This window comes from Arachis duranensis, chromosome 1 (assembly GCF_000817695.3).
Source record: "Arachis duranensis cultivar V14167 chromosome 1, aradu.V14167.gnm2.J7QH, whole genome shotgun sequence".
Taxonomy (NCBI): Eukaryota; Viridiplantae; Streptophyta; class Magnoliopsida; order Fabales; family Fabaceae; genus Arachis; species Arachis duranensis.
This window is the reverse complement of record NC_029772.3, coordinates 1,837,779-1,861,655: the sequence shown is the minus strand read 5'-3', so window position 1 is coordinate 1,861,655 and position 23,877 is coordinate 1,837,779. Positions and strand designations below refer to the sequence as shown.

The 23,877-nt window shown below is 35.7% G+C and overlaps 1 protein-coding gene across 1 annotated transcript; it reads left to right on the top strand.

The window, feature by feature from the left end:
- The first annotated feature begins 7,793 nt into the window (after positions 1-7,793).
- On the top strand, positions 7,794-23,214 carry LOC107479379 (mediator of RNA polymerase II transcription subunit 13). Its single transcript, XM_016099545.3, has 22 exons — positions 7,794-8,079; positions 8,575-8,648; positions 8,769-8,908; positions 9,084-9,170; positions 9,294-9,381; positions 9,456-9,536; positions 9,806-9,883; positions 9,975-10,051; positions 10,619-10,697; positions 10,801-11,133; positions 11,739-11,798; positions 12,131-12,374; positions 13,388-13,648; positions 14,111-15,484; positions 16,487-16,730; positions 16,804-16,951; positions 17,056-17,143; positions 17,826-17,904; positions 18,522-18,817; positions 19,088-20,150; positions 20,894-21,256; positions 22,253-23,214. Exons 1-22 carry the CDS (start codon positions 8,056-8,058, stop codon positions 22,819-22,821), a joined length of 5,850 nt encoding a protein of 1,949 aa, XP_015955031.1. The 5' UTR covers positions 7,794-8,055; the 3' UTR covers positions 22,822-23,214.
- The last annotated feature ends 663 nt before the right edge of the window (positions 23,215-23,877 follow it).

The following is a 23,877-nucleotide window of genomic DNA, read 5'->3' as shown; positions in this document are numbered from 1 at the left end:
TTTTTTGAATTACTTTTTTCATCGAAGGAGACAGTGAGAGAAACAGAAATATGTGAAGTTGTCGGAAGCTGAATACATGAAGAGAAGTTCCAATTTCTAAATAAGGATTTCTCTAGAGAGGAAGTGGTGCAAGATCTCCAACAAATGCATCCGACAAAGGCCATATGGTATGCCAGCCCTGTTTTACCAAAATATGTGGCCTGTAGTAGGGAAGAAGTAACTAGAATAGTGCTCAAGATTATTAATGAAGGTGTTGATCTAAAACCGATTAACCACACCTACATCTATATGATACCCAAGGTAGCTAAACCAAAGCATACAAAGGAGTTCAGGCCTATCTCATTATGTAACGTGATCATGAAGATAACTACCAAGACAATGGCGAATAGACTAAAGAGAATCCTACTTCAGATTGTAGGTAAAAATCATAGCACATTTGTTCCCGAAAAGCTTATTACAGATAATAGTTTGGTTGCATTTGATATCTTCCATTACATGAAGAAGATAGGGAAAATCAAGGGTATGTGGGGATGAAAATAGACATGGAAAAATTTTATGATAGAGTCGAATGAAATTTCTTAAGAGAAGTCTTAATCTCTATGGGATTCTGGACAGGTGAGTTCAAACTAATTTGGAGATGTGTGAGTACAACCCTTCTCTATATTACTGAATGGGGTGCTAGGAAAAGTCTTTCAACCAGGGAGAGGAGTAAGGCAGGGGGACCAGATTTCCCATACCTGTTCATTCTTTGTGCAGAGATACTCTCCGGTAGTCTAAACAGAGCACAAGATGTAACACCCTACCACACAGAGCTTTACACATAAGATGTAAAACAGAAGTGGCGAGGCACTACGACCTCTAAAAAATAGAATATAAATATACATAATATAGTTGAAAAGAAGGTTTATCTAGGAGCCTTTGAAAGAATGTTTTAAGCAAAGTGTTAAACAGAAAAGCGCATCACTCATGTAAGCGATAAACGTAATAAAGCTAGATAAGAGTAAAATAAGCATGAAAGTATATATATACAAAAAGGTTTCAAGATACAGATAGCAAAAATTTTAATCCGGTTCGCGAAGTTAAAACCGAACAGAGCATATATACATATATATACACATTAGAATCCCAAAAGACCAAAGAATCTTTGCTTTCAAAAGCTCCCATAATGCTTCAGCGAGGTGCTGCCTGACCTGCATCTGAAAATCACAAATATTGTATAGGATGAGAACAAGGGGTTCTCAACATGGTAATGGTGCCCCATACATAAGATATAAGATCCTGGAAAAGTCAGATGAAATTCTAGAACTCCGACGCTTAGATTATAAAACTTAAAGATTTAAAACTGAAACCATAAATAGAGTGATTCTCTAAGGTTTCCTAAACTTAACCAAAACTCTAATCAAAACCCTAAAGTCTCCGCCTTCCTCCAATCCTCCAAACTCCGGTAGAACCATAGAGACAAACAAACAGGCAAAGGAAGCACGCATAGAATACAAATACAGCAGGTAGCAATTTAGCAAGTACGCATAATAATCACTTAGGCAAACCCAGTTAATGCACAATCAAACAAAATCATACAAATGCATATGATGAATGTCTATCCTACTGGCCATGAGCTAACGTGTCGGTTAACTTCCAGAACCCGACACATCCAGTAGCTAACCTGGATACCATCTCTCGACTATGCATCTCCAAGAGGCATAAAATCAGGGGATTATTGCCCTACTACCTTTTCCTGGAGGCATATACTAGGAAAAATAAATCGGAAAATTAGTGCCTACCACCTTCCCCTAGTGAGGTCGTGTCATACCATTCAGGGGATTAGTGCACTACCACCTTGCAGACAGAGAGAGAAAGAATGTGAGGGAATACGTCGAGGGATTAGTGTCCTACCACATTCCTCATATCCCACAAACACAATCACAAGGAATGCACGGAAAATGAATCGAGGGATTAGCGCTCTACCGCCTTCCCCACATCCAACACATCCATACCATCATCATGTTCATTCATTCTCAATTTCGTCATTATTACCTCTTTACATTTATTCATAATTGTTGTATTTTCATACATAATTCATCATTTCAAATCTTACTTCACCCCTAAACTACTACCTTTTCCTAGCTTCATCTTATTACTAGATATATCACTAAGATCTAGGGGCTAAAAGAGTAAAAGTAGAGGACTAGATGTTCGAAATTAAGCTTCAAAACACTAAATTCATGTTTGTTGGAGCAGGGGTCATGCATATGCGTGGGCCACGCGTACACGTGGGAGTACATTTTGTCCTTCTCGTGTACGCATTACCTCGTTAGCGTATGCAGGTACACTGAACAGAATCAAATGTTCACGTATGAAGTCCCATGCTCGCGTATGCAAGGGTCTCTTTTAGCCCATGATGTGTGCGCAGCACATGTTCGCGTACGCATGCATGCCAAAAAGAAATACCCATCCGCGTATGGAGGAGTTTGCGTACGCATGCATTGCAGATTAGTCAAAAATGGTTAAGTCTGCAGGATTTCAATTTTATATATCGAACTTTTGACGCGCATAACTTTCGCATTTTAAAACATTTTTCATCTATTCTTCAAACACTATAAACTTCACGAATCCAATTTTTTATATGAAATAAGTTTGAAATAATTTGGGAGTCCAGAAGCCAAATTATGCCTCGTCGAAGTTTGGTCAAAAATCAAATTTTCACAAAAGGTCATAAACCTCTATTTTCACCAAAAATCAAACTCAATATCAACTTTCTACACACATAAACAACACCACAACATACCAATTCAGCATCATAACCCCACATTCTACCAAAATCAATCATACCTCAATCTTGCATACAAATTCTTCAAACATTTCCAATAATAACATCAAAATCATTAACCTTAACATATCCACCATCAACATTCTCAATTACATATATACACTACGTAAACCACATTACCACATTCAAATATAAAAACTTAATACCCAAACATAATAAATCAATAATTTCACTAGAGTTCAAGGATTCTCACCTTACCCAAGCACCAAAGAGACAAGATTAAGCATTTTCCCAAGCTAGCTTGAGTCTAAACATCACAATTTAACCAAATCTCAACACATACACTAATTTATTTTTGAAATTAAAGGAGAGTGGATGAGAAGAGAATAGTGAGTTATTTACCAAATTATTCCATGGGTTTTGTAGAGCTCGTCGCAATGAACGCATGGCAGCAAAGATTGCGGCGATCGGAGCTCCGGATCAAAAGTTATGTGAGGTTGAATTATTAAGTGATGATTTGTGTCTTTTGGAAGCTCTCCTCTCCTTGGACATGCTTCAGCGTGTTTCTCATTTGAGGAAGAGAAGAAGGGCTGAGCTTTTTTGTGTTGTATTGAATTGGGTTGGGCCTTTTGTCCAATACGGGTCCGATTCACCCAATTCGGTCCGTTTTGCCCAATTTTGGGCCAAATTCTTTAAAATTAGTATCAAAATTCTTATTTTAATAAGCCCTATCTCATTAAACTATAAAATTCATATTTCTAGTTTCTATAATTAATTATTAACTTATTGACTAATTATTTATTAATTTTTGCGGGTTTTACACAAGATAACGGACAGATTCAGGGAATCAAGATAGCCAAACAACCCAGAAAAAAACATCTATTCTTCCTAGACGATGGTATTTTATTCACTAGGGCCTCTGATCAACCAATTCAAGCTGTGATGGAAGTACTGATTTTTTACCAAAATGCGTCAAGACAACACATCAACCTAGAGAAGTCGGAGATGTCTTTTGTCCAAAACATTTCTACTAACAAACAGATGATCATCCAAGATCGGATGGGATTTAAGACAGTGGAAAGACACTCGAAGTACTTAGACCTACCAAATTTTGTGGGAAAATCTAAGAAGATGATTTTTGAGTTTGTTCAAGAGAGAGTTTGGAAGAAACTCAGAGGTTAGAAGGAGACTACATTATCAAGAGTGGAAAAGGAGATTCTTATAAAGTCAGTTGTTCAGGCTATCCCGACTACATAATGGGTTGTTTCAAGTTGGCGAATAACCTCTGTAGCCTTATAGAGACAATAATTAACAGATTCTATTGGGGTCCGAGGGAGGGTGAGAGAAAGATACATTGGGTCAGATGGGAGAAATTGTGTTTACCTAAAGATATAGAAGGTTTGGGGTTAAGAGAAGTGAAGGCTTTCAATTTGGCGCTGTTGGCGAAACATGGATGGAGAATGATCAACAACCTAGACTCATTGGTAACAACAATTCTAAAAGGTAAATACTTTAACAGAAATTCCTTCTTGAACTCGGATCTGGACTGGATACCAAACTACACTTGGAGAAGCATATGGTAAGCTAAGGGCACTATTGAGAAAGGTGGATATTAAAAAATAGGAGATGAAAGAAATATCAGTATCTGGAAGGATCCATGGCTTCAGAAACAAAACGATTTCAAGCCAAAGACTCCACCAAATACTCTGGAATTAATAGCACAAGTAGCATAACTCATTCAAACAGGAGATAGGAGTTGGAATAAATATTTAATAGAACAAATATTTCTACCATTCGAGAGCCAACAAATCCTAAATATTCCAATCCCAAGAACATACTAACCAGATGAAAAACAGCTAAAGATGGCATTTTCAAAATAAAATTAGCATACCATGAAATTAAAGTCATAAATTAGAACCAGCCCACAAACACAGAGAGTAAAGAAAGGAAGGAGGTTACCTGGAAAGAAGTCTGGCAAATTAAAGCACCCCAAGATCAAAGAACTTTCTTTGACCTTTGATACATGGATCCCTTCCTATAGACAAAAATCTCCGTAGAAGAAGAATGATGAGAGCTCTGTTATGTACTATATGCTGGAACGAGGAAGAGACAGAAAGCAACATAATTCGGGGATGTTGATTCGCAAAGAAGTTCTGGTTTGCAACTCCATTGCTGCGGAGAACGGAAGATGAGGCTGAAACTACTTTGAAGGAATGGGTTGCTATGTTGTTGGGGAATTTAGAAGAGAAAGAAAAAACGCTACTCTGTACCCTTGATGTACCAGCTGTGGATTGCGAGAAATAGAAGAACCTTCGAAGGTAGAGAAGGCATAATTGAAGCAGAAGTGGAACATGCAAAGCGAGTAGGGCCGTCAAAATGGGCTAAACCCATCGGGACAGCCTGTTTACCCATTTAAATGGGTGGGCTTTACCTATAAAATTAAGCCCGTTTAAATTTTGGACTAAACGGACTGAGCCCGATCAACCCGAAACAAATGATGGTTTAAACGGGCTAAACGAGGAGCCCATTTAATTTTTTAAACATTTTTTTCAAAAAAAGCAAAATTTAAGCCGATATTTCTCCTAACCCGACCTGAAAATTCGACCCGCCAACTAAAAAAAAAAATTATTTTTAAAGGTTTTTGACCTAAAAGTGATATTTTTTTGTGAAAATATTGTTTAAAAAATTAAATTAAATGATAAACGGATTGACTCGTTTAACTCATTGGGCTGACCCTAAAAGGTTCGCGCTAGAAAATTCTGGCCCGCGCATAAAGCGGGTTTAAATTGGCCAGCTCCTTTAACCCACGGGCTAGCCCGTTTGACAGCCCTAAAAGCGAGCAGCGGACAAAATTTGAAAAGTTCAAGAACCGAAAAAGGAGAGAGGCTTTGTAATAACCACCACCCAAATGAAGCATAATTGGGAACCACCAACTACCACTCTCGTTAAACTTAATGTGTAGCCATATCCAATAGTAATAATAGAGGAGTGGGGGCGGTAGTTAGGAATAGTATGAGCCACATTCTTATTGCAGCAATTTGGCCCGTAACACAACCACTTGAGGCCCATGAAGTGGAGGCTCTTGCAGTATATTTGGGGATGAAGCTAGCCAAAAAATGTTGCTTTATGAAGATTGTTGTAGAGAGTGATTACATGGAAGTGGTAAATGCACTTAAATACGGTAGACTAAATCTAACCTGCTTCAGAACTTTTTGTAATAGATGCTTTATCTTTGATGTGTAACTTTAGATTTGTGGCTTTCACTCGTGTTAAAAAAAAGTGAAAACAAAGTAGCTCATGAATTAGCAAAAATAGTCCTTATCAATCCTAATATTGTGTGGATGAAAGAGGCTCTTAATCATGTTTAAAACTTGGCTTGGCTGGACATTATAGCCCATGTGAAATGAAAGTCTCTCTTTTTGTCAAAAAAAAAAAAAAATAGAGCATCTTAGGAAGAACCTATCTAAATTAAGTTTTGTGCAAGATTAATAGAGAATTGCATAGGTACCACACTGATATTTTAGAGAGATGAATTTTTTTCCCCTTAACTGCCTATCACTATTTAAAAAAAAAGTGCAACTCCTTCTATATCCACCAAAATTATAATCATGCATAGTGCAACTCCTAGCATTTTTGAAGTATGATCTCTATGACTCATAGTGGTAGGAATGGTGACATCTGGGGACGGACTTATATACATTGCAGGGAGGGCAACAATTTGAAATTTTTTTGAGTAGTATATGATAATAATATTTATTTGCCCCTATTAAATTATTGAATTTGATCCCACAGTAATTTTCACTCAACTTTTGGTACTTAATAGTCGTTTAAGAATTTCATATCAAATGCTTATTAGAATTATCAACTCTCAATTTAAATAAGATTAGTGTTCTTTCTTAAAAATAAATTCAAAGGATATTATTTATCTTTTTTCAACTATGAATATTAATGAGAGTTGGCTTTTGATTGTATGAAGAGTGAATTTATAAATATATATATATAAGAAATATTTCGATTGTATTGTTAAAAAAGATTACTCACTTTTTAAAAATATGAAACCTAAAAAATAGAATTATAAATTAATATTTTAGTATTTTAACATATTTAATAAATTTCTAATAGTAAATATAAAAGCACTAGAAAAATAAAATAAACATATTTTTTTGAAAAGTTATAATTTATATTTTTTTATTTTTTTTAAAAATATTTTTTACATAATAAATAAACAAAAAATACTTTTATATTATTATGTACAAATATAATTAATAAATAAAATTTTTTTATATGAAATATCCAAACATAAAATTACTTTTATTTTTTTATAAAATATTTTAAAAAATAGCTCAATAAAAATATTTTCTTAAAAAATTGACCCAAACAAGATCTTTATCTTGTAATACTAATTAACTTTTTGAGTTGTATGTTTATGCTTAAAAAAAAAGTAAAAAATAAACCGTGGAAGAGAGAAAAGCTAATATTTTATATTAAAATTTTATGTAATTATTTTATTATATACTAATAAGTAAACACATAATAAAATAATTATAACTTTTTTCAAAAACTATATTATGAAAATATTTTTTAATTATATATTTATTTTATCTAAATATATTATTTGATTCTTACTCTAATAATATAAAGTGCTTATATAAATATATTTAAAAAATATTTTAATTTTACTTCCATTTCTCAAACATAAAAATAAGTAGCCAATGAATCATAGTTCAAATGACATAATTTTTCTATACGCACTTAAGAAGTTGCGGGTTCGAATCTCCCTATTTTCAATAAAAAAAGATCATTATAATTTTAAGTAGTCTAATATTTATTAATATTGGATATATTTAATAAATAAAATGATAATTAATAAGACATGAATTCTATTTGTTCATAAAAAAAAGTTATGTATAAAAAAATCAAATTAATAATTGTATAATTATTTTATATATTTTATATTTTAATATGTATTTATTATTTGTAACTGATTTTTTGTGCACTTAGCATATGTGTTTAATTGTTTGTTTATTTATACTTATGTTGGCGCGTCCATGTGAGTGGTTCCGGAGTTAAGTAGGATCGGCGGTAAGAGGGTCCTGAATCTGATTCGGGAATTTGTAAATTGAAAAAAAATTGGAATGCAGAGTTAACCACTACAGTAGCTCCAGCTGCATAGCTGAACCACGTAAACCGTCAATTTCAACAAAACAAATCATAAACCCTCTTTCTGCCGATCGAGACGCTGCTCAAACCCTAATTCCCCAATTCCTCCAAAACCTCATATTCCAGTTATGTGGACCAATGTCTTCAAAATCGTATGTTTTCTTCCAATCCCTCTGAATTTTTTTTAATAATTATTTTTTGTCTACAGCTGTTTCCTTGCTATGGTCCGAAACAGAGAGTCATAGATGATGCTATGTGCTTTTCATTCTCTTCATTGCTGTTTTTGGATGAGTGAATAGCTTCATCTGGTGCTTTGATCCTGATTGGGTGGACAAGACCAAAGAGTGGCTTTTGGATCCTGCAAATAATTTATTTGCTCTGTCTTGTCAATTAGTGGCATTAATGCAGTTCTCAGCCCTGTCAACCTTTTTAATAAAAGGATTGCCCGAAATAATTGAGAATTTAAACTTGTTTCTTTAGTGGGAGAACGGTATCAGTATAGAAACTGAGAGTGAATGGTTATGGAGTGAAGCTTGAATTTTAGTTAGCTTTTGTTATAGACTAATATATATGTAATGATTTCTGCTTTGTTAATAATTGCTCATATTTCTTTATTTAAGTTTTCATGCTGTTGCAAATTTGTGCAGGGAGGTCTGCATCAACTATCATGGTTTCAGTTCCTCCCTAATGATCCTGATCCGTGCTTTCTACCTGATAAAAGGTTAAATTTGCATTGTTTCTCCATTTTGATTCATTTTGCTTCAATTTGCCCATAAGTTTTCTAATCTTTTATGTTTGTTTATCTTTTTACTATCACTAATGCTGTCTTGTGTTCGAACAGCAATAAAGTGGACCAGAAGGATGCTGCAATGTTAGCGGTGATTTCATCGCATCTTCAATTGCAGAAGGAAGGATTTCTCAGCGCATGGACTAATTCTTTTGTTGGACCTTGGGATCCATCTCAGGGTTTGCATAATCCTGGTAGAGATTGCTGACCGAATGGTTTTTGTAAAAATGTGCTATTTGTTATTTGCTTTGTGGGCATGAATGCAACTATCTACATGTTTTCTTTTTCTTTTTTTTTTTTTGGTACGTTATGTACCTGTTTTCTAATTATGCAAATATGTCCTTGATACCTTCTACATCAAACATGCAGATGAAAAGATTAAGCTTTGGCTTTTTATTCCGGGGCGTCACTCTTCAGTTATTGAGACTGCTCAGTCAGCAGTATCTGGATTGAGAGGTATCAATGCTACTAAACTTTGTTATGCTCACGTCTTTCCTTTAGAGGTAGTAGAATTGTAATTATATGCCCTAACATTTTCTAATTATTATATTTTTTTGGGTAAAAAAATATTCAATGAAGTTGTTGCTTCTGGGCTCTGGTTAGCTCCTGGGGATGTAGAAGAGGTTGCTGCTGCTCTCTCTCAGGCTTTGAGGAATTGTATAGAAAGGTTTGCGTCCCATCCCTTCAAAGTCAAATTATTCTTGATTAGTTCCTGCCATTTTATCTTATTTAATTTTGTAGGGCACTTAATGGGCTTTATTACATGAGATTTGGAGAAGTATTTTCAAAGTTTCATCATTTTCAAAGTGAAGAGCTATTTAGGTATGTTTTATCCACATTCATTCATTGTTGCATAAAATAACAAATTGAGGTGATAGGCTAAATAAATTATGCAGGTTAAGTGGAAATTGTATGTTCGTTCTCACTTTAGAACTTCGACTAGAATACCTGGCTTGTAATTGTAAAGCTACTTACCATATTGTGTTACCCCATGATATGACCTTTTGCTATAATTAGGTCTAAGATACTACAGTTACAATTTCATAATTTGAATTCGCTAATGCATGCTTGCATGTTTCTGATACATACAGGAAAGGACAACCTACAGTTGAGTTCGTCTTTGCTGCAACTGAGGAGGCAATCTTTGTACATGTCATAGTTTCCTCAAAGTATGGTGCTAAATATTTAGTTGGTCAAAAGTATTACCAAATCTTATGTTCAAATATTTAAATATTGTTTTCCGATTTTCCCTTCATACAGGCATATCCGAATGCTTTCCTCTGGTGATCTGGAAAAAGTATTGAAGCATTCTATGGAGGCGAAATATAGACTACCAGGTTGATATGATTTCTTTCTGAAGTTTATTATTTGTTTGAAGTAGTCAGAGTTACTATTCTCTGATCATTTTCTTTGATATGCTATATTAGCGGTGTTAAAATATTTTGGTTATGCTTGTGTTTTTTTCGGCCAGTGAAAAGAACAGTGGTAGTATTTTCAAACTTTATTTGGTATGGCATTTTATGTCATTACCTTCGCTAATTATCGCCAATGTTTCTTTTGAGATGTATCAGAAGTAGGTTAAGAGCTTTATTGTACTCTGTCTTGGAGATTTTGTTATGGATGCTCAAATGAATTTAAAGGGGTTTTGTCACTCACTCGGATAACTTTATTGAAAAAAATTCTTTTACTATAAAAAGGAGAGAATTAATTCATTATCTTTTCTATGTCAATTTTTTGTCACCCTCTATTTGTCACTGTCCAAATTTTTATTTACATTATTCTGTTCTGTTTTCAGTTGTCATACCATATTTTCATGCATTTGTTTTTTTTTTTTAAATATCGTAAAGGGTTAGATTAATACAGCTTCTGATGTTTAATTTCATCTTTATATCATCACGTGACAGTGATCGTTTCTCCTCATGGAATAAGAGGCAGCCTGGTTGGTAGTTCTCCAAGTGATCTTGTCAAGCAAAGTTATTTCAGGTCCTTACTCTGACCTTATGCATTTGCATTTGATATATGGTGAATTATGTATGATAGTATCCATACCTGAATTCCATTTTATATTTTTAATTTTCTTTTATAGCAGTTCCTCCAAGTTTAGGGCATCAAGTGGAATTATAGGTCTTCCAAATCATGTTTCCCAGGGTGTTGGTTGCCAGCTTAGGGGCCAGAATTGTTATGTTGAAGTAAGTCTTGGGTTCCCTCGCTTGGGAACTGACAAGGCGTTGCAGTCAAACAAGAATAGTGTCAGGAATTTATCCAAACTTCATGTTGCTGAATCTCCTGCTGCTGGGCGGAGTGATCATAAGGGTTCACCAGATCATTTGTCTGATTGTGAGAAAACATTTCTCTATCCTGCTGAGGCAGTTCTTGTGCCAGTTTTACAAACGTCCTTAGCAAGGTCATCTTTGAGAAGGTATTGTTATTTCTATGTGTATATGCTTGTGTATTTCTTATTTTATTTTCTACCTTTATTTGATTTGGAGGAAATGTGATTGTCCTTTTTTGTCTTTCAACAAAAATTCCTTTAGATTGAATAAAAATTGAGAGGAAATAGGGCAATAAAAGATACTCCACAAATTTAAGGGGCAGTCCGGTGCACAAGCATCCTGCATTAACGGAGGGTCCGGGGAAAAATTTTAAACAACAAAAGAAACAGATAAAACATTACTGGAGCAAAGTTGCTATTCCCTCTGGATATCTATTAGGCAAATCTCTTTGAGAAGTGCTTAACCTCATAAAGAAGCTAATTGCCTAACCTTGTTTCAAATTTAGCTTCTTAGAAACTCAGACAGATAGAAACTTAAGCATTATGCTCCAATCATGCTACCAAATAGCAGTGTAGATTGCATAGGATTAGAAAGGTGGATAGTGTGTGTTAGAGCACAGTTTCCGTACTCCATCTCCTTTGAATGGAGATACTGTTTTTGAGTTATTTCTTGTTTACAATTTGTAATATATATTGTCATTATGCTTGGCCTGTTGTATGACTTGTCTAAAAGAGCTGTGTGATTCTTTCAGATTTTGGCTGCAGAATTGGATGGGACCATCCCTACCTGGTTCCTCGTCCTTTATTCACTGGTTTGCTCTCTCTCTCTCTCTCTCTCTGCAGATGCTTCTTGCGTTTTTCCTGTTTTCTTTGATTAATTAGGTCAATTCTGAGCTCTATACCATGTTATGGCTTCTTTTTTGTTTTCTGCTGAATGCTGTATGTCTCTGGAATGAGGATAGGCTGGAATAGAAAGTTATATTGCTATTTTTGAGTTTTTTTTTTTGGGTCTTGAGTTTTCTGTTACAATGCATATCATGATGTTGCAGGGGCTGATTTTTCCTTAAAAAACAAAAAGAGTTGGATAAATTTTTCTCGTTTCTCAAGCTCTTCAAACTCTTAAATTTTCATTTGTCTTCTGCAGTGCTGCTAATGTGGATTCTATAGAAGATCCTTGGGCTGAAATCAATGGATCCCGCATGCAAAATAGTTATGACAGTAGTAGCAATAGCAATAGTAGCAGTATTAGTAGCATAAGTGCCAGCTCTAGCGATAGTGATTACAAAACTACAGGACCAAATGAACTGGAGGCGGATGCTGATTCTTTAACATGTAGACAGTCTGTGGTATCTTCTGGCGATCAGTTGGAAAGTGATGGCCCTAAGTTGGTATGTTCTTATTTGCCCTTTTTGAAAGTTATCTTTGATTTTGATATTTTTGACATAAGATTTATGATTACAGTGAAAGATAAATAATTGTAGTTTGAAGGATAATGATAAAAATGAAAATGAAAATAAAGCAACAGAGCAAAAATGGCAGCATCATTGACTCAAATGAGAGAAAGTTGCGCCAATTCCTCTACGTGTCTGCTATGGACTCCTGGAATGGACTGTGTTTTTCACACCAAATAGAAGCTAATTTGGTAATCTTATCCAAATTCTGCTGTTGGATTAATGAAACCTTTTAAATGAAAATGTTTAATCTTACCCTTTAGCAAAGTGCTCCAAATATTAACAGGTTTGCACATTGTGATGAAAACTTAGCCTGCTTTTTTTTAAAAAAATCAAAACCACAAAACGTAGTCACCGTTTTTCTCCATTTTATGCATGAATCTCTTAGTGTGGGCTGTGATGCTGCTATCTTGTCACAGATTAAAAGAAAGAAAAATGTATCCTTTGGTGCCTGTTATGAGTATGGGATAAACTATAAATAAATTCCAGTATAAATACTACGGCGATGCGTTTTTCATACAGTCGGTGGGCCAGTTAAGCATTTTCTCTGCAAAATAGTAACGCAGTGATGCTTAGAACATCATAAGTTGGCCACTTGTTTGATGATATCGATATCAAGGTGGCTTAATTATTGTTTTAATATGAATTGATAGAACTGCTTATTATACGTATTGAATTTAAATTATATTATTTGTTGAGAAGAATGATTGTGTCCTCACAAAGAAAGCAAAAAGTTAACAACCAAGTCTTTAGTGGATAATTCATGTAAGAAAGCATAAGCAAAATGCCAAAGGGATGCCATAAAGGAGTTATGAAACACTGTTTGACATTATTCAATATTCTGTGTATTATTATAGGCTTCTTGAGGAAGTAGTATTTTCAATTTTCCTCTTTGCTGATCCTTACTTCATGAAATGTGTGGTGTTATGATGGCTCTTATTTCTATGCAGGGTTCTAAGCGATCTCGAGCGGGGGTGACAGAATCATTAAGTACAGCTACAAATGTCCCTATGCAAGATGCTTACATGTCAGATTTTGGTTCCATGGAAGTTAACAATTCAGCCATCACAGGAGTAGGAAATGAGCCAATTGGGTCTTATTGGGACTGGGGTGATGATGATAGAGGAGTGGAAATGGATATTCAAGCCCTTCTTTCTGAGTTTGGTGATTTTGGTGACTTCTTTGAAAATGATGTTTTGCCTTTTGGAGAGGTATAGTGAGAATTCCTTCATTTGATGCACAAATTTTTCTTTTTAAAAGTCTGAGTTGTAAGAGCTGTTAATTGTGACTTCAATGTTTAGACATTCTGCAACACGCTCAAGCTCTTTTAAATAGTAAATTTTTTATTCAAATCATTACATTGTATACACTTGACCTATCATTATCTATTGCCATCTACTTGTTCAAATAGTTATATTTTTTTCTCTCGTCATTATTGTACAAAACCTGAACCTTCCTACTTTTATCTATTTTTGTATTTTTCAAGTCAAGGTTCGAGTATGACATTGTCCTTTGGTTAATTGCCTAACTTCTAAAATTTCCAATAATTACTGAGAATCTTATTTGTTAACACTAGCACATGGAGACTGCAAATTCAGAAGCTTCATTTTACATTCTAGCATTGTTTTCTCTTGCTTCTTGGTCTCTTATTGTGTTCAATTTTATGGCAAAAGCCCCCAGGAACTGCAGAATCTCAGGCACTTATGTTTTCTGCCCCGGATTGTGGAGATGTCAACAGCAGTCCTGTTGGAGTCATGGATGTTTCAGATCAAATGCTTTTGCCTGTTGGATTTCCTTCCTTTGAGAGTTTTGACCCACCTCCTCCAGCAGCCATGGAGGAATGCCTCAGCAAAAGTCAAGATAATTTGAACAATTCCATGTTATCGGGTCCAGTCAATCAAACACAATTGTCGTATACAAGGGAGTTTGATCATATAATGAAAACTGAAGCGATGATGACATTTGCTCCTGAATTTGGAGCTGTTGAGACTCCTTCGAGTGAGTTGTCCACAACATTATTCAAAAGCCCATATTTTCCAAAATCACGAAAAGCAGATAGTTCAAATTCTAGTACAAACAGTTACTTATATGGTGCAGCCCCGCCCTCTTCTCCCTGCATTGAAGGATCAGAAGGGAAGAATGGAATGGTTATCAATAGCAAAACATGTTCTGGAACACATGATGCAACTATGAATCTCCACTCAAAGAATTACTATACTTATATAGAGTCCAGGAAAGACATCAATGATAAAAAAACAGTTACATGTAAGAATGACAGCATTGTTAAATCTGACGGCATGGTATCACCTCCATTCTCAAACATAGGTCCTAATGCTGTAGCCAAGTCTGGCTTGAAGATGAATGAAGGAACACTTGAATCAGAACATTTGCTTCTATCCGCCAAAACTCTGTTGGCAACTGATGTTATGTGTGTTATGTTTCAAGCTTCGATGTGCAGGCTACGACACACGCTCTTATCTTCCAGCAACATCATGCCTCTTGGTTTCGGTAGGCCAACTGGGGTTGCATTTTTTAATCAGCTTCCTGGTGACCCGAGTACCACCACAGAAAACATATCGGGCAAGTATGAGGTGAAGAAGAAAGAAAACATACCTGTTAGAATTGCAGGTGATATTGAAGGAGGAATGCTTGATGGGCACTTCAATGCACCTGTTGGTGTCTGGCGCACTGTAGGAGTTTCGAAACCCATGAAACCTTCAAGTTCACCAAACATGGAAGTTGGTCCTTCTTATTCTCATAATTCATTCAGTGATGAAGGTCTCCTTTCTTACAGTCAACGGAAACCACTTCAGGAACTTCTTGATGGGATTGCATTGCTTGTCCAACAAGCTATTTCCTTTGTTGATTTGGCCTTGGATGTGGATTGTGGTGATGGTCCTTATGGTTTGCTCGCACTGCAAGAACAGTGGAGGCGTGGATTTTGTTGTGGTCCTTCAATGATCCATGCTGGCTGTGGGGGAACACTTGCTTCTTCCCATTCTCTTGACATTGCTGGTGTGGAGTTAGTGGATCCACTTTCTGCTGATGTAAGCTTTTACTGTATATATGACTCAAAATTGCACCTTTTGTTTCGTATCAATTTATGAAGAGTTGAACCATGCATGCCTCTCTTGCTAGGAAAAGAGGTTGGGTTTTTGTTTTGGTACTTATATGTAGTGCTAATGCTGAAATAAGCTAGCTTGTTAAAGTTATCCTTGTTCAGATGCAAAATCAAATTGATTTGAAATCCTTGATTTGGTGTGGAAAATGTGGATAATTGTTATCTATAACTGTCACTTTGACAAGAGCATGCACTTGGTAGTTATGGATTAGAAACTAACTAGATACATTGAATAATGTGTTTTGGTAGAAACTTTACATGGATTTTCTTGTAAATTGTGATTCTTTTAGGCACATAATTCAGAGCACATGTAGCATGTGTTTCATGTTAAAATGTGTTAGGGACTTTGGTAATATAGGATTCCTATTGCCCAGAGTCCTACGTCAAGTAGTATGGGGTGTTGGTTGTGGTTAAATAGAGTTGTTCTCCCCCTTATCAGTTATCTTTCGAAGGTGTGGTTCCCCGTTTTCCTTATGTGCTTGTGCTTTGCACATAACTGTGACCTGCTTTCCTATCTAATCTTGGATACCACCCAGCCTAGTTTTTTTTTCCCTGTACATCACACTTTCATGCTGTCTTTTCAATATTATGGTTTCTCCAACTTGTTTAGCAAATAAGCAACGTCCATGTCATGGATATGTTTTGAAATTTTGTTTTGCAGCTCCAAATGCCTTATTATCTATGCTGAGGGGCAATTTAAAGTTTGGCTGAGAAAAAACAATAGCCTTTCCCCACTTTGTTCTTGTTTACCAAACAAGCACTCTGTCTTTGATGTGAGGACTTTATTTTTGATAAGATGCAAATTCCTTTTTGGTAGTCTTTTGGGGATATTTAAGTTTGGTTAATGAGTATCTTGCACCGAATGATGCTGTAGATGGTTTCTATTTTGGTTTATATACTTATGTTGTCAATGTTTATGAACTTCCAGGTTCATGCATCTACTGTGATCAGTTTACTGCAGTCTGACATGAAAACAGCTTTGAAATCTGTATTTCCGCATTTGGAAGGGCCACTTTCTGTGACTGATTGGTGCAAAGGACGCAATCAATCAGTTGACACTGGATGTATACTTGATGGGGTTTCTGCTGAGTCTGGCATTAGTGAATGTAGGGATTCCTCAGAACCAATGAGTCCATCCCAGTCATCTATTGGTGGATCATCCAGTATTAAGGGTAAGAGTTTTCTTTTACGAGTGCTGGAAGTTTTTTCTTTCATCATGCTGATAGAGTTTGATTGTATGTGCAGTTTCCAACATGATTGATGGTGCTAAGGTGGAGGAGAATTCTCAAAGGAGATCTGGCCAAGATATGTGCAGTTCAGAGTCAGAGCAGCAGCCTTGTCCACGGCTAAAGCCTACCATCATTGCTCTTCCATTTCCTTCATTACTTGTAGGGTATGTGTATAGTTTATCATTTATGTTTGAAGAAAACAATGTTTGGCATGTAGAACTCGGAAGTTTGGAATGTAGTTAACCACTCATGCAAATTTGTCCAATAGGTATCAAGACGATTGGCTGAAGACGTCAGCAAACTGCCTGCAGCACTGGGAAAAGGCTCCTCTCGAACCCTATGGTCTTCCAAAACCTGTAAGTTTATAATATCCGATTGCTACTGTAATGAGTGCAACCTTGCTGAGTTTCATATATCCTCATTTATCTTGAAGGTAAAGAGTTGAATAACCATGCTTTTCTGTCATTAACAATCTCTCCCTCCCAGAAATTTATCTACGAGCTTATTCTTTCATGAGATATGGTTCATGTGTGTTATTAGAACTTGTGTTCAAGTGGTATATATTTTGATCCTTGTTACTCATTATTCTAATTGAAACTTCATATTAGGTAGGCATGCTTGTGAAATATCCATGCTTCTTTGAGGGGGCATGTTAGAGTTATAATAAAAGCTATTCATGGTCCTACATCTAACCATCAAAAAGATTAAGCAATTTGGTGTCATTCATTACCTCTCCCAGAAGTTTAAGCTATTATGTATAGGCTAATAAATGTTTTATATCTATCAAACCCATTATGGAAGACTTTTAGCTTGAGGCTCGCATGAACTTGATCATTATATTTTCTTAATTAGAAGCATTGGGACACCATGCATTGAACTCTCGGCCACTTTATTATAGAGGGTCTGATGTGTTATTAGACATCTATTCTGTCCAAAATCCTTACACTGTTAAACGAAGGTTGATTAATATTTATATATAAAAAATATCTGTTAATCCCATTAATCCCATATTATCATTAAATTGATTGTTGGTTGCAGCTTACCTATCATGTTGTATGTCCTGACATTGATCCACTTACCTCTGCTGCTGCTGATTTTTTCCAACAACTAGGAACAGGTGAGCAATATGCTTCAAGTTGAGACTGTTTGATAATCACTACTGAGCACATGCTTGAAACAAATAATTCTTTATGGTCTAGCAATTGCATTTGTATTTATGGCCTATTACATATTTCGAAATATGCAAGAGGCTACTAGGATTATGATAAAGACATTGGTTTGTATGCGATACTTAAAGTCCCACGTCAAGTAGTTTGGGATGCTTGGTGTTGTATGAAAGGAAGTGCTTCTCCTATGTTAATAGCTAGCTTATAAGAACCGAGGAAATCGGGTAACCATACCCTTAAAAGCTTGCTATTAATAGGGACAAAATAGAACACCAAGCGTACGATACTACACAATAAGGGACTTTGGGCTTCCCATACTGTGTCTTGGGATAGAATTATCTTTCTTGAATGGAAATAGCAAGTGGTACGTGAGGTACTTAGAGAAGTCTATGTTTCTGAACATCAATGAGTCTTACTAATTGAATGTAACAGTAGTGCTATGCTGTGTTAGTAGAATGCTTTAAGATTTCCATGCTCTATGATTGCTGATTTAAGTTTCATCTAATTTTGTCCATTCACTCTTACCGTTGAATTGTTTATCAATCTTATTTTTTATATTCTCTTTCAGTGTATGAGACATGCAAGCTAGGTACTCATTCACCTCAAGGCTTGGGGAATCAGATGGAGATAGAGTCGGGGAAGTTGTCATCTTGCGGTTTTGTTTTACTAGATTGCCCCCAATCTATGAAGATTGAGAGCAGCAATGCATCTCTTGTTGGTTCAATAAGTGATTACTTTTTATCTTTATCTAATGGTTGGGACCTGACAAGCTATCTCAAATCTCTTTCAAAGGCACTTAGAGCTTTGAAACTTGGTTCTTGCTTCTCCTCAAACCCCAGTGAAGGAAGTAACAGTTCATGTATGGTGAGTGGCTAGTTTGGCTTGATTATGTAGATTCAATGGTTATTACAAGTCCCTTGGCGTTAAGTATATCAAACATCAAACTTTTTGGCGAGGTTTTAATTGCCAAATTGTTGATTGGTTGTATTGTTTAAGTTACTGATACCATTATACGATTCATATAAGAAAATAACTTTCTCATAGTATATTTTTTCTCCATTCTGCCTCTCAGTAGATATTTCTATGTCTCTAGATGTATTTAATCTCATCTATTTTTATTTGTGTTATATTTAGGTAATCTATGTGGTGTGCCCTTTTCCTGATCCTTCTGCAGTCTTGCAAACTGTAATTGAATCTTCTGTTGCCATCGGTTCAGTTATCCAACAATCAGACAGAGAGAGAAGATCAGTGTTGCATAGTCAAGTTTCGAAGGCATTAAATGTCTCGGCAACTGTTGATGAAACTTCGGCTTCTAACATTCTTGTGCTTTCTGGATTTAGTATTCCCAAATTGGTCTTACAGATAGTTACAGTTGATGCTATCTTCAGAGTCACAAGTCCATCAGTTAGTGAGCTTGTCAGTTTGAAAGAGACCGCTTTTACTGTATACAGCAAGGCTCGTCGAATTTCAAGGGGAGTTTCTAGTGATTTTTCTCAATCAGCATTTTCGAGTAGATCTCACTCTGTCTTAACTCAAATGCCTTCTCCTATCTCTGGCATGTGGAAAGACTGTGTTGGTCCTCGAATGACAGGACATTCTATCCCAAGAGAGGGTGACATTGATGCTAGCTTGAGGACTGGTACATGGGATAATTCTTGGCAACCAACTAGGACTGGGGGGTTGAGCTGTGACCCAAGTAGATCTGGAGGCCATTTTCTTCAAGATGAGACTCGTTATATGTTTGAACCCCTTTTTATTCTTGCAGAACCAGGTTCTGTGGAACATGGTGTTTCTGCTGTTGGTAGCCCCAATTCAGATTCTTCAAAAACAATGGCAGATGATGGTAGTGGCAATTATATGCAAAATACTACAGGAAGTGCAGATTCTGCTTCAAGCATTGATGGATCTGGATCTGATCAAAAGACCCTTCCTAGCCTACATTGTTGCTATGGATGGACAGAAGACTGGCGTTGGCTTGTATGCATATGGACAGATTCAAGGGGAGAATTGCTTGACAGCAACATTTTCCCCTTCGGTGGGATTAGTGGTAGGCAAGACACCAAGGGTTTGCAGTGCCTGTTTGTTCAAGTTCTTCAGCAAGGTTGTCTGATACTTCAATCTTGTGATACTGGCCTTGCAAAGCCTCGAGATTTTGTCATAGCTCGCATTGGAGGTTTCTTTGAGCTTGAGTACCTAGGTAAGATTCTTATCTCTTCGTCTGCCATTTTTGGTAGTGCATATATAGATTTTAGGCCTTATGAGCCAATGTCAAAAGAGTACAAGGTTTCTTGAAGGAATTATAAAGATACACGGATGTACTTGACTTCTAAAATTAGCTTGTGTGTTTTCTAAATGGACACAAGGAACAGCCTAGCATTTTGTATTCTTTAATATTACTTTATAATTGGTTATTGGGGAATTGACAGGCCATAGGTCTTGCTATGAATAAATTTTTTTACCATAATTTGTGGCTGTATGTGACAAGCATGTGTTGTTAATATTATGAACCACATCAGGAGGTTTAAGCTGTCAGGTAGTGGAATGTGAGTGATTTTATATCAACACCCTCACGCAAGAAGCCATTGGGCTTGAAATGTGAACAATGCATAGGACCATCCACCTCTTTATTTTCTTAGATTTCAAAATTTATTAAGGAGATTGGGGCAACATTTAATAAATTATGAACCATTTGGACATATGCTGTCATATATGTTCTCTCCTAAATGGTTAAGCTGTTGGTATAGAAACATGAATGATTTTACATCCAACAGCAAGCATACGTTTGCATACAATTATAAATTGAAAATTGTAGTCATAATTCTAACTATATGAGACTATATGAGATAGAGTGGTCAATTGATGCTAAATATTGCTGATTGGAGTTGTTCACTTTCATATGACTAGCTTTATTTATGCATTGTTATTTTGTTATTTTTCCAGAGTGGCAGAAAGCGATTTATTCAGTTGTTGGATCTGAGATGAAGAAATGGCCCATGCAACTGCGGAAATCTATGTCTGATGGGTTGTCTGCAACTAGTAATGGTTCTTTGCAACAACCAGAGATGAGTATGATCCCAGAAAGAGCTCTTCCATCCTCACCTAGCCCTTTGTATAGCCCTCATGCCAAACCCACTGGTTTTATGAAAGGCAGTTTAGGGCAACCTGCAGCAAGAAAGCAGCTTATGGCTGGACATATGGTTGACAATTCTAGGGGTTTGCTTCATTGGGCACAGAGCATCAGTTTTGTATCTGTTTCTATGGACCATACATTACAACTTGTTCTCCCTGCTGATTCATCTCCTGGTTAGTTATCTTTACTACTGTAGCTTTCATTTCTGTATTTTCTCGTTTCACTAAATTATGAGGGGCAAATTCAGAGTCTAATCCAGGTCTGTTTTGCATTGCCCAAGATCTGTTTTCTTATGGAACAACTTGTTTAGCATCTTTGGTGATTGTTGGGGGTGTCTGGAGCCCTAGACCAATTATTTTTTATTAGGCTTGTTGGGTTTGGTAGTAGAAAAAAGGCAAAAATTTTGTGGCAATCTGCAGTTTTTGCCATTTCTGTATGCAGTTTTTTCGCAAAACCAACAAGACTTTATTTAATGCTTGGCACCATTTGCTTGAAAAATCCGATGGCTTGTAGCCAAGAAACTGATACCTTTGACCTAATTTATATCAATGACTATTTTCCAATAGTTGCACCCAGACTCTGAAATCCACCATCCTTTAAAGACTGGGTTATATAATTGCATTATACTGATGGTGATTATTATAATGATGAACTTCATTATTCTTAGCCTAGGCTTCCTCAATATTGTTATAGATGTGCCTTAATAGCAGAAGGGACTGAGCTGTTACCAAGGAAATCAAACTGGGTCCCGAATTTCAAATTTTTTGGTTCTAATTCATATTTATGTTGTTTATTTTTTTATTTTTAAGCAAATTTCATCTTAGTTGAGTGAGTGAGCTGCATGGGTCGAGTCACTACATAACTTCTGCTCATAACGAAATCCAAGTTATCCAATAGCCTAACCAACTATGCCATGTGGATAGTGAGCTGGAACAGCTCATTCACTCAATTACCCTAAGGTCCTCTAGAAAAAAAAGTCAAAACAGGAAACAGAATTTTATTGCTTGTTTTTTTATTTTTTGCCATAAAATCCTGAACAAAAAACAGAAAGTGAAAATGTAAACCAAACAGACCTAAGGTGGCAATATGCAATAAGATTTGCCTCCTTTTTCTTCTTCTTTTTTTTTTTGTGTGGCTCAACTAAAAGTTGTGTGTGATGTTTATTTTAGGTTATATAGAAGGTTTCACGCCAGTGAAGTCTCTTGGCTCAGCATCTTCTGCGTACATTCTGATTCCTTCTCCCAGTATGCGGTTCCTCCCTCCGACAACTCTTCAACTACCGACGTGTCTCACTGCAGAATCTCCACCATTAGCTCATCTGCTTCACAGCAAAGGATCTGCTCTTCCACTCTCCACCGGGTTTGTCGTTTCAAAAGCAGTACCTTCCATGAGGAAGGACTATAGAAGCAACCTGAAAGAAGAGTGGCCTTCAGTACTTTCAGTGAGCCTCATTGATTACTATGGAGGTACTAATATTCCCCAAGAGAAGATTCTCCGAGGGATTAACAAGCAAGGTGGCAGGATTCCAAGTTGGGAAGCGAAAGATTTCGAAATTGAGACCCACTTGGTTTTGGAGTCTCTTGCAGCCGAGCTTCATGCCTTGTCGTGGATGACTGTGAGCCCCACATACTTGGAACGACGAACAGCACTTCCATTCCACTGTGACATGGTTCTAAGATTAAGAAGACTTCTACACTTTGCTGATAAAGAGCTATCTAAACAATCAGAGAAATCCTAACTACAGGTTATATATCAAAAGAACCCCTTGCCTCACTGGTTTGAGAAGAAAGAGCGCCAAGCTGGGTGAGTAGACTGTATCATAATATATTCACTGTGATTTTATGTAAAGTTGTGTAAAGCCTGCTAATGTTTTCAAATTTCAAGGAAGAAATAGATTTAGCAAATTTAGGTGAGAGTGAAGATTGTTCAGAATGTACATGAGCTTTTTTAACCCAGATAAGATTAGCTTGATTCATAGAAGCTGTTGATTGTAGCATAGTCATAGTTCTCTCCTCGAGTGTAGGGTTGCTGGAATTAGATTACCTTTTGTAACTATTTTATTTTATTTTTGGTTAGACAATAATGTAGCGATGACGGTTTCATGGTTAATTTTGATTTCCTGGTTGATTAATTTTTGGGCTAACTATGTGACGAAGCCATCTTCTATTTCTCGTTTTTAACGTCGCTTGCCTGTAATTTAAGTTCTTCGAAATATCCCTGGATTTTCTCAGCGGGTCGAATTTAGGTTCTTTAGTATCGTTTCTAATGCGTTTTTATCTTTACCTAGAATGAGACCCGTTCAATGCGCGAACGGTAAATTAATGATAGTATATATTAAATATTAAAAATGACTATGTTTTATAAAATTAAATTAAATATATGTAAACTAAAATTAAATTTTAAAAATGTTGTGTAAATTAATTTGTAATACAAAAAATTTGAATATTGAAGTATAAAGTGACTATTTTATTTGGTGGTTTTATTTAGTCTATACAAATTATTTGCATCTTCTATTTTTAAATTTTTTATAGTATAGATTTTTCTTTCTTATAACAAATATTTGAATTTATTTATTATATTTTTCTTCACAATTATATGAAAATGTGTTCCCTACGGTGTTAGTAAATCACAGTTAATAATTAATTAAAAAGGAACAATAAATAGTATATTAAAATAAATATAATTTTAATGATATTAAAATACAATTATATATAAAGTATTATAAATAATATAAAAAGTATAAAAAACGAAAATAATTAAAGTATTTTTTTTGTAATTTCAATATAAAAATACA

What these genes read in the sequence shown, in the direction of transcription:
- LOC107479379 (XM_016099545.3), top strand. Translation starts at nt 8,056, where the DNA reads ATGTGGACCAATGTCTTCAAAATC. An exon ending in GGACCAATGTCTTCAAAATC is followed by an intron (nt 8,080 to 8,574) that starts GTATGTTTTCTT and finishes AAATTTGTGCAG; the next exon opens with GGAGGTCTGCATCAACTATC. An exon ending in TCCTCGTCCTTTATTCACTG is followed by an intron (nt 11,799 to 12,130) that starts GTTTGCTCTCTC and finishes TGTCTTCTGCAG; the next exon opens with TGCTGCTAATGTGGATTCTA.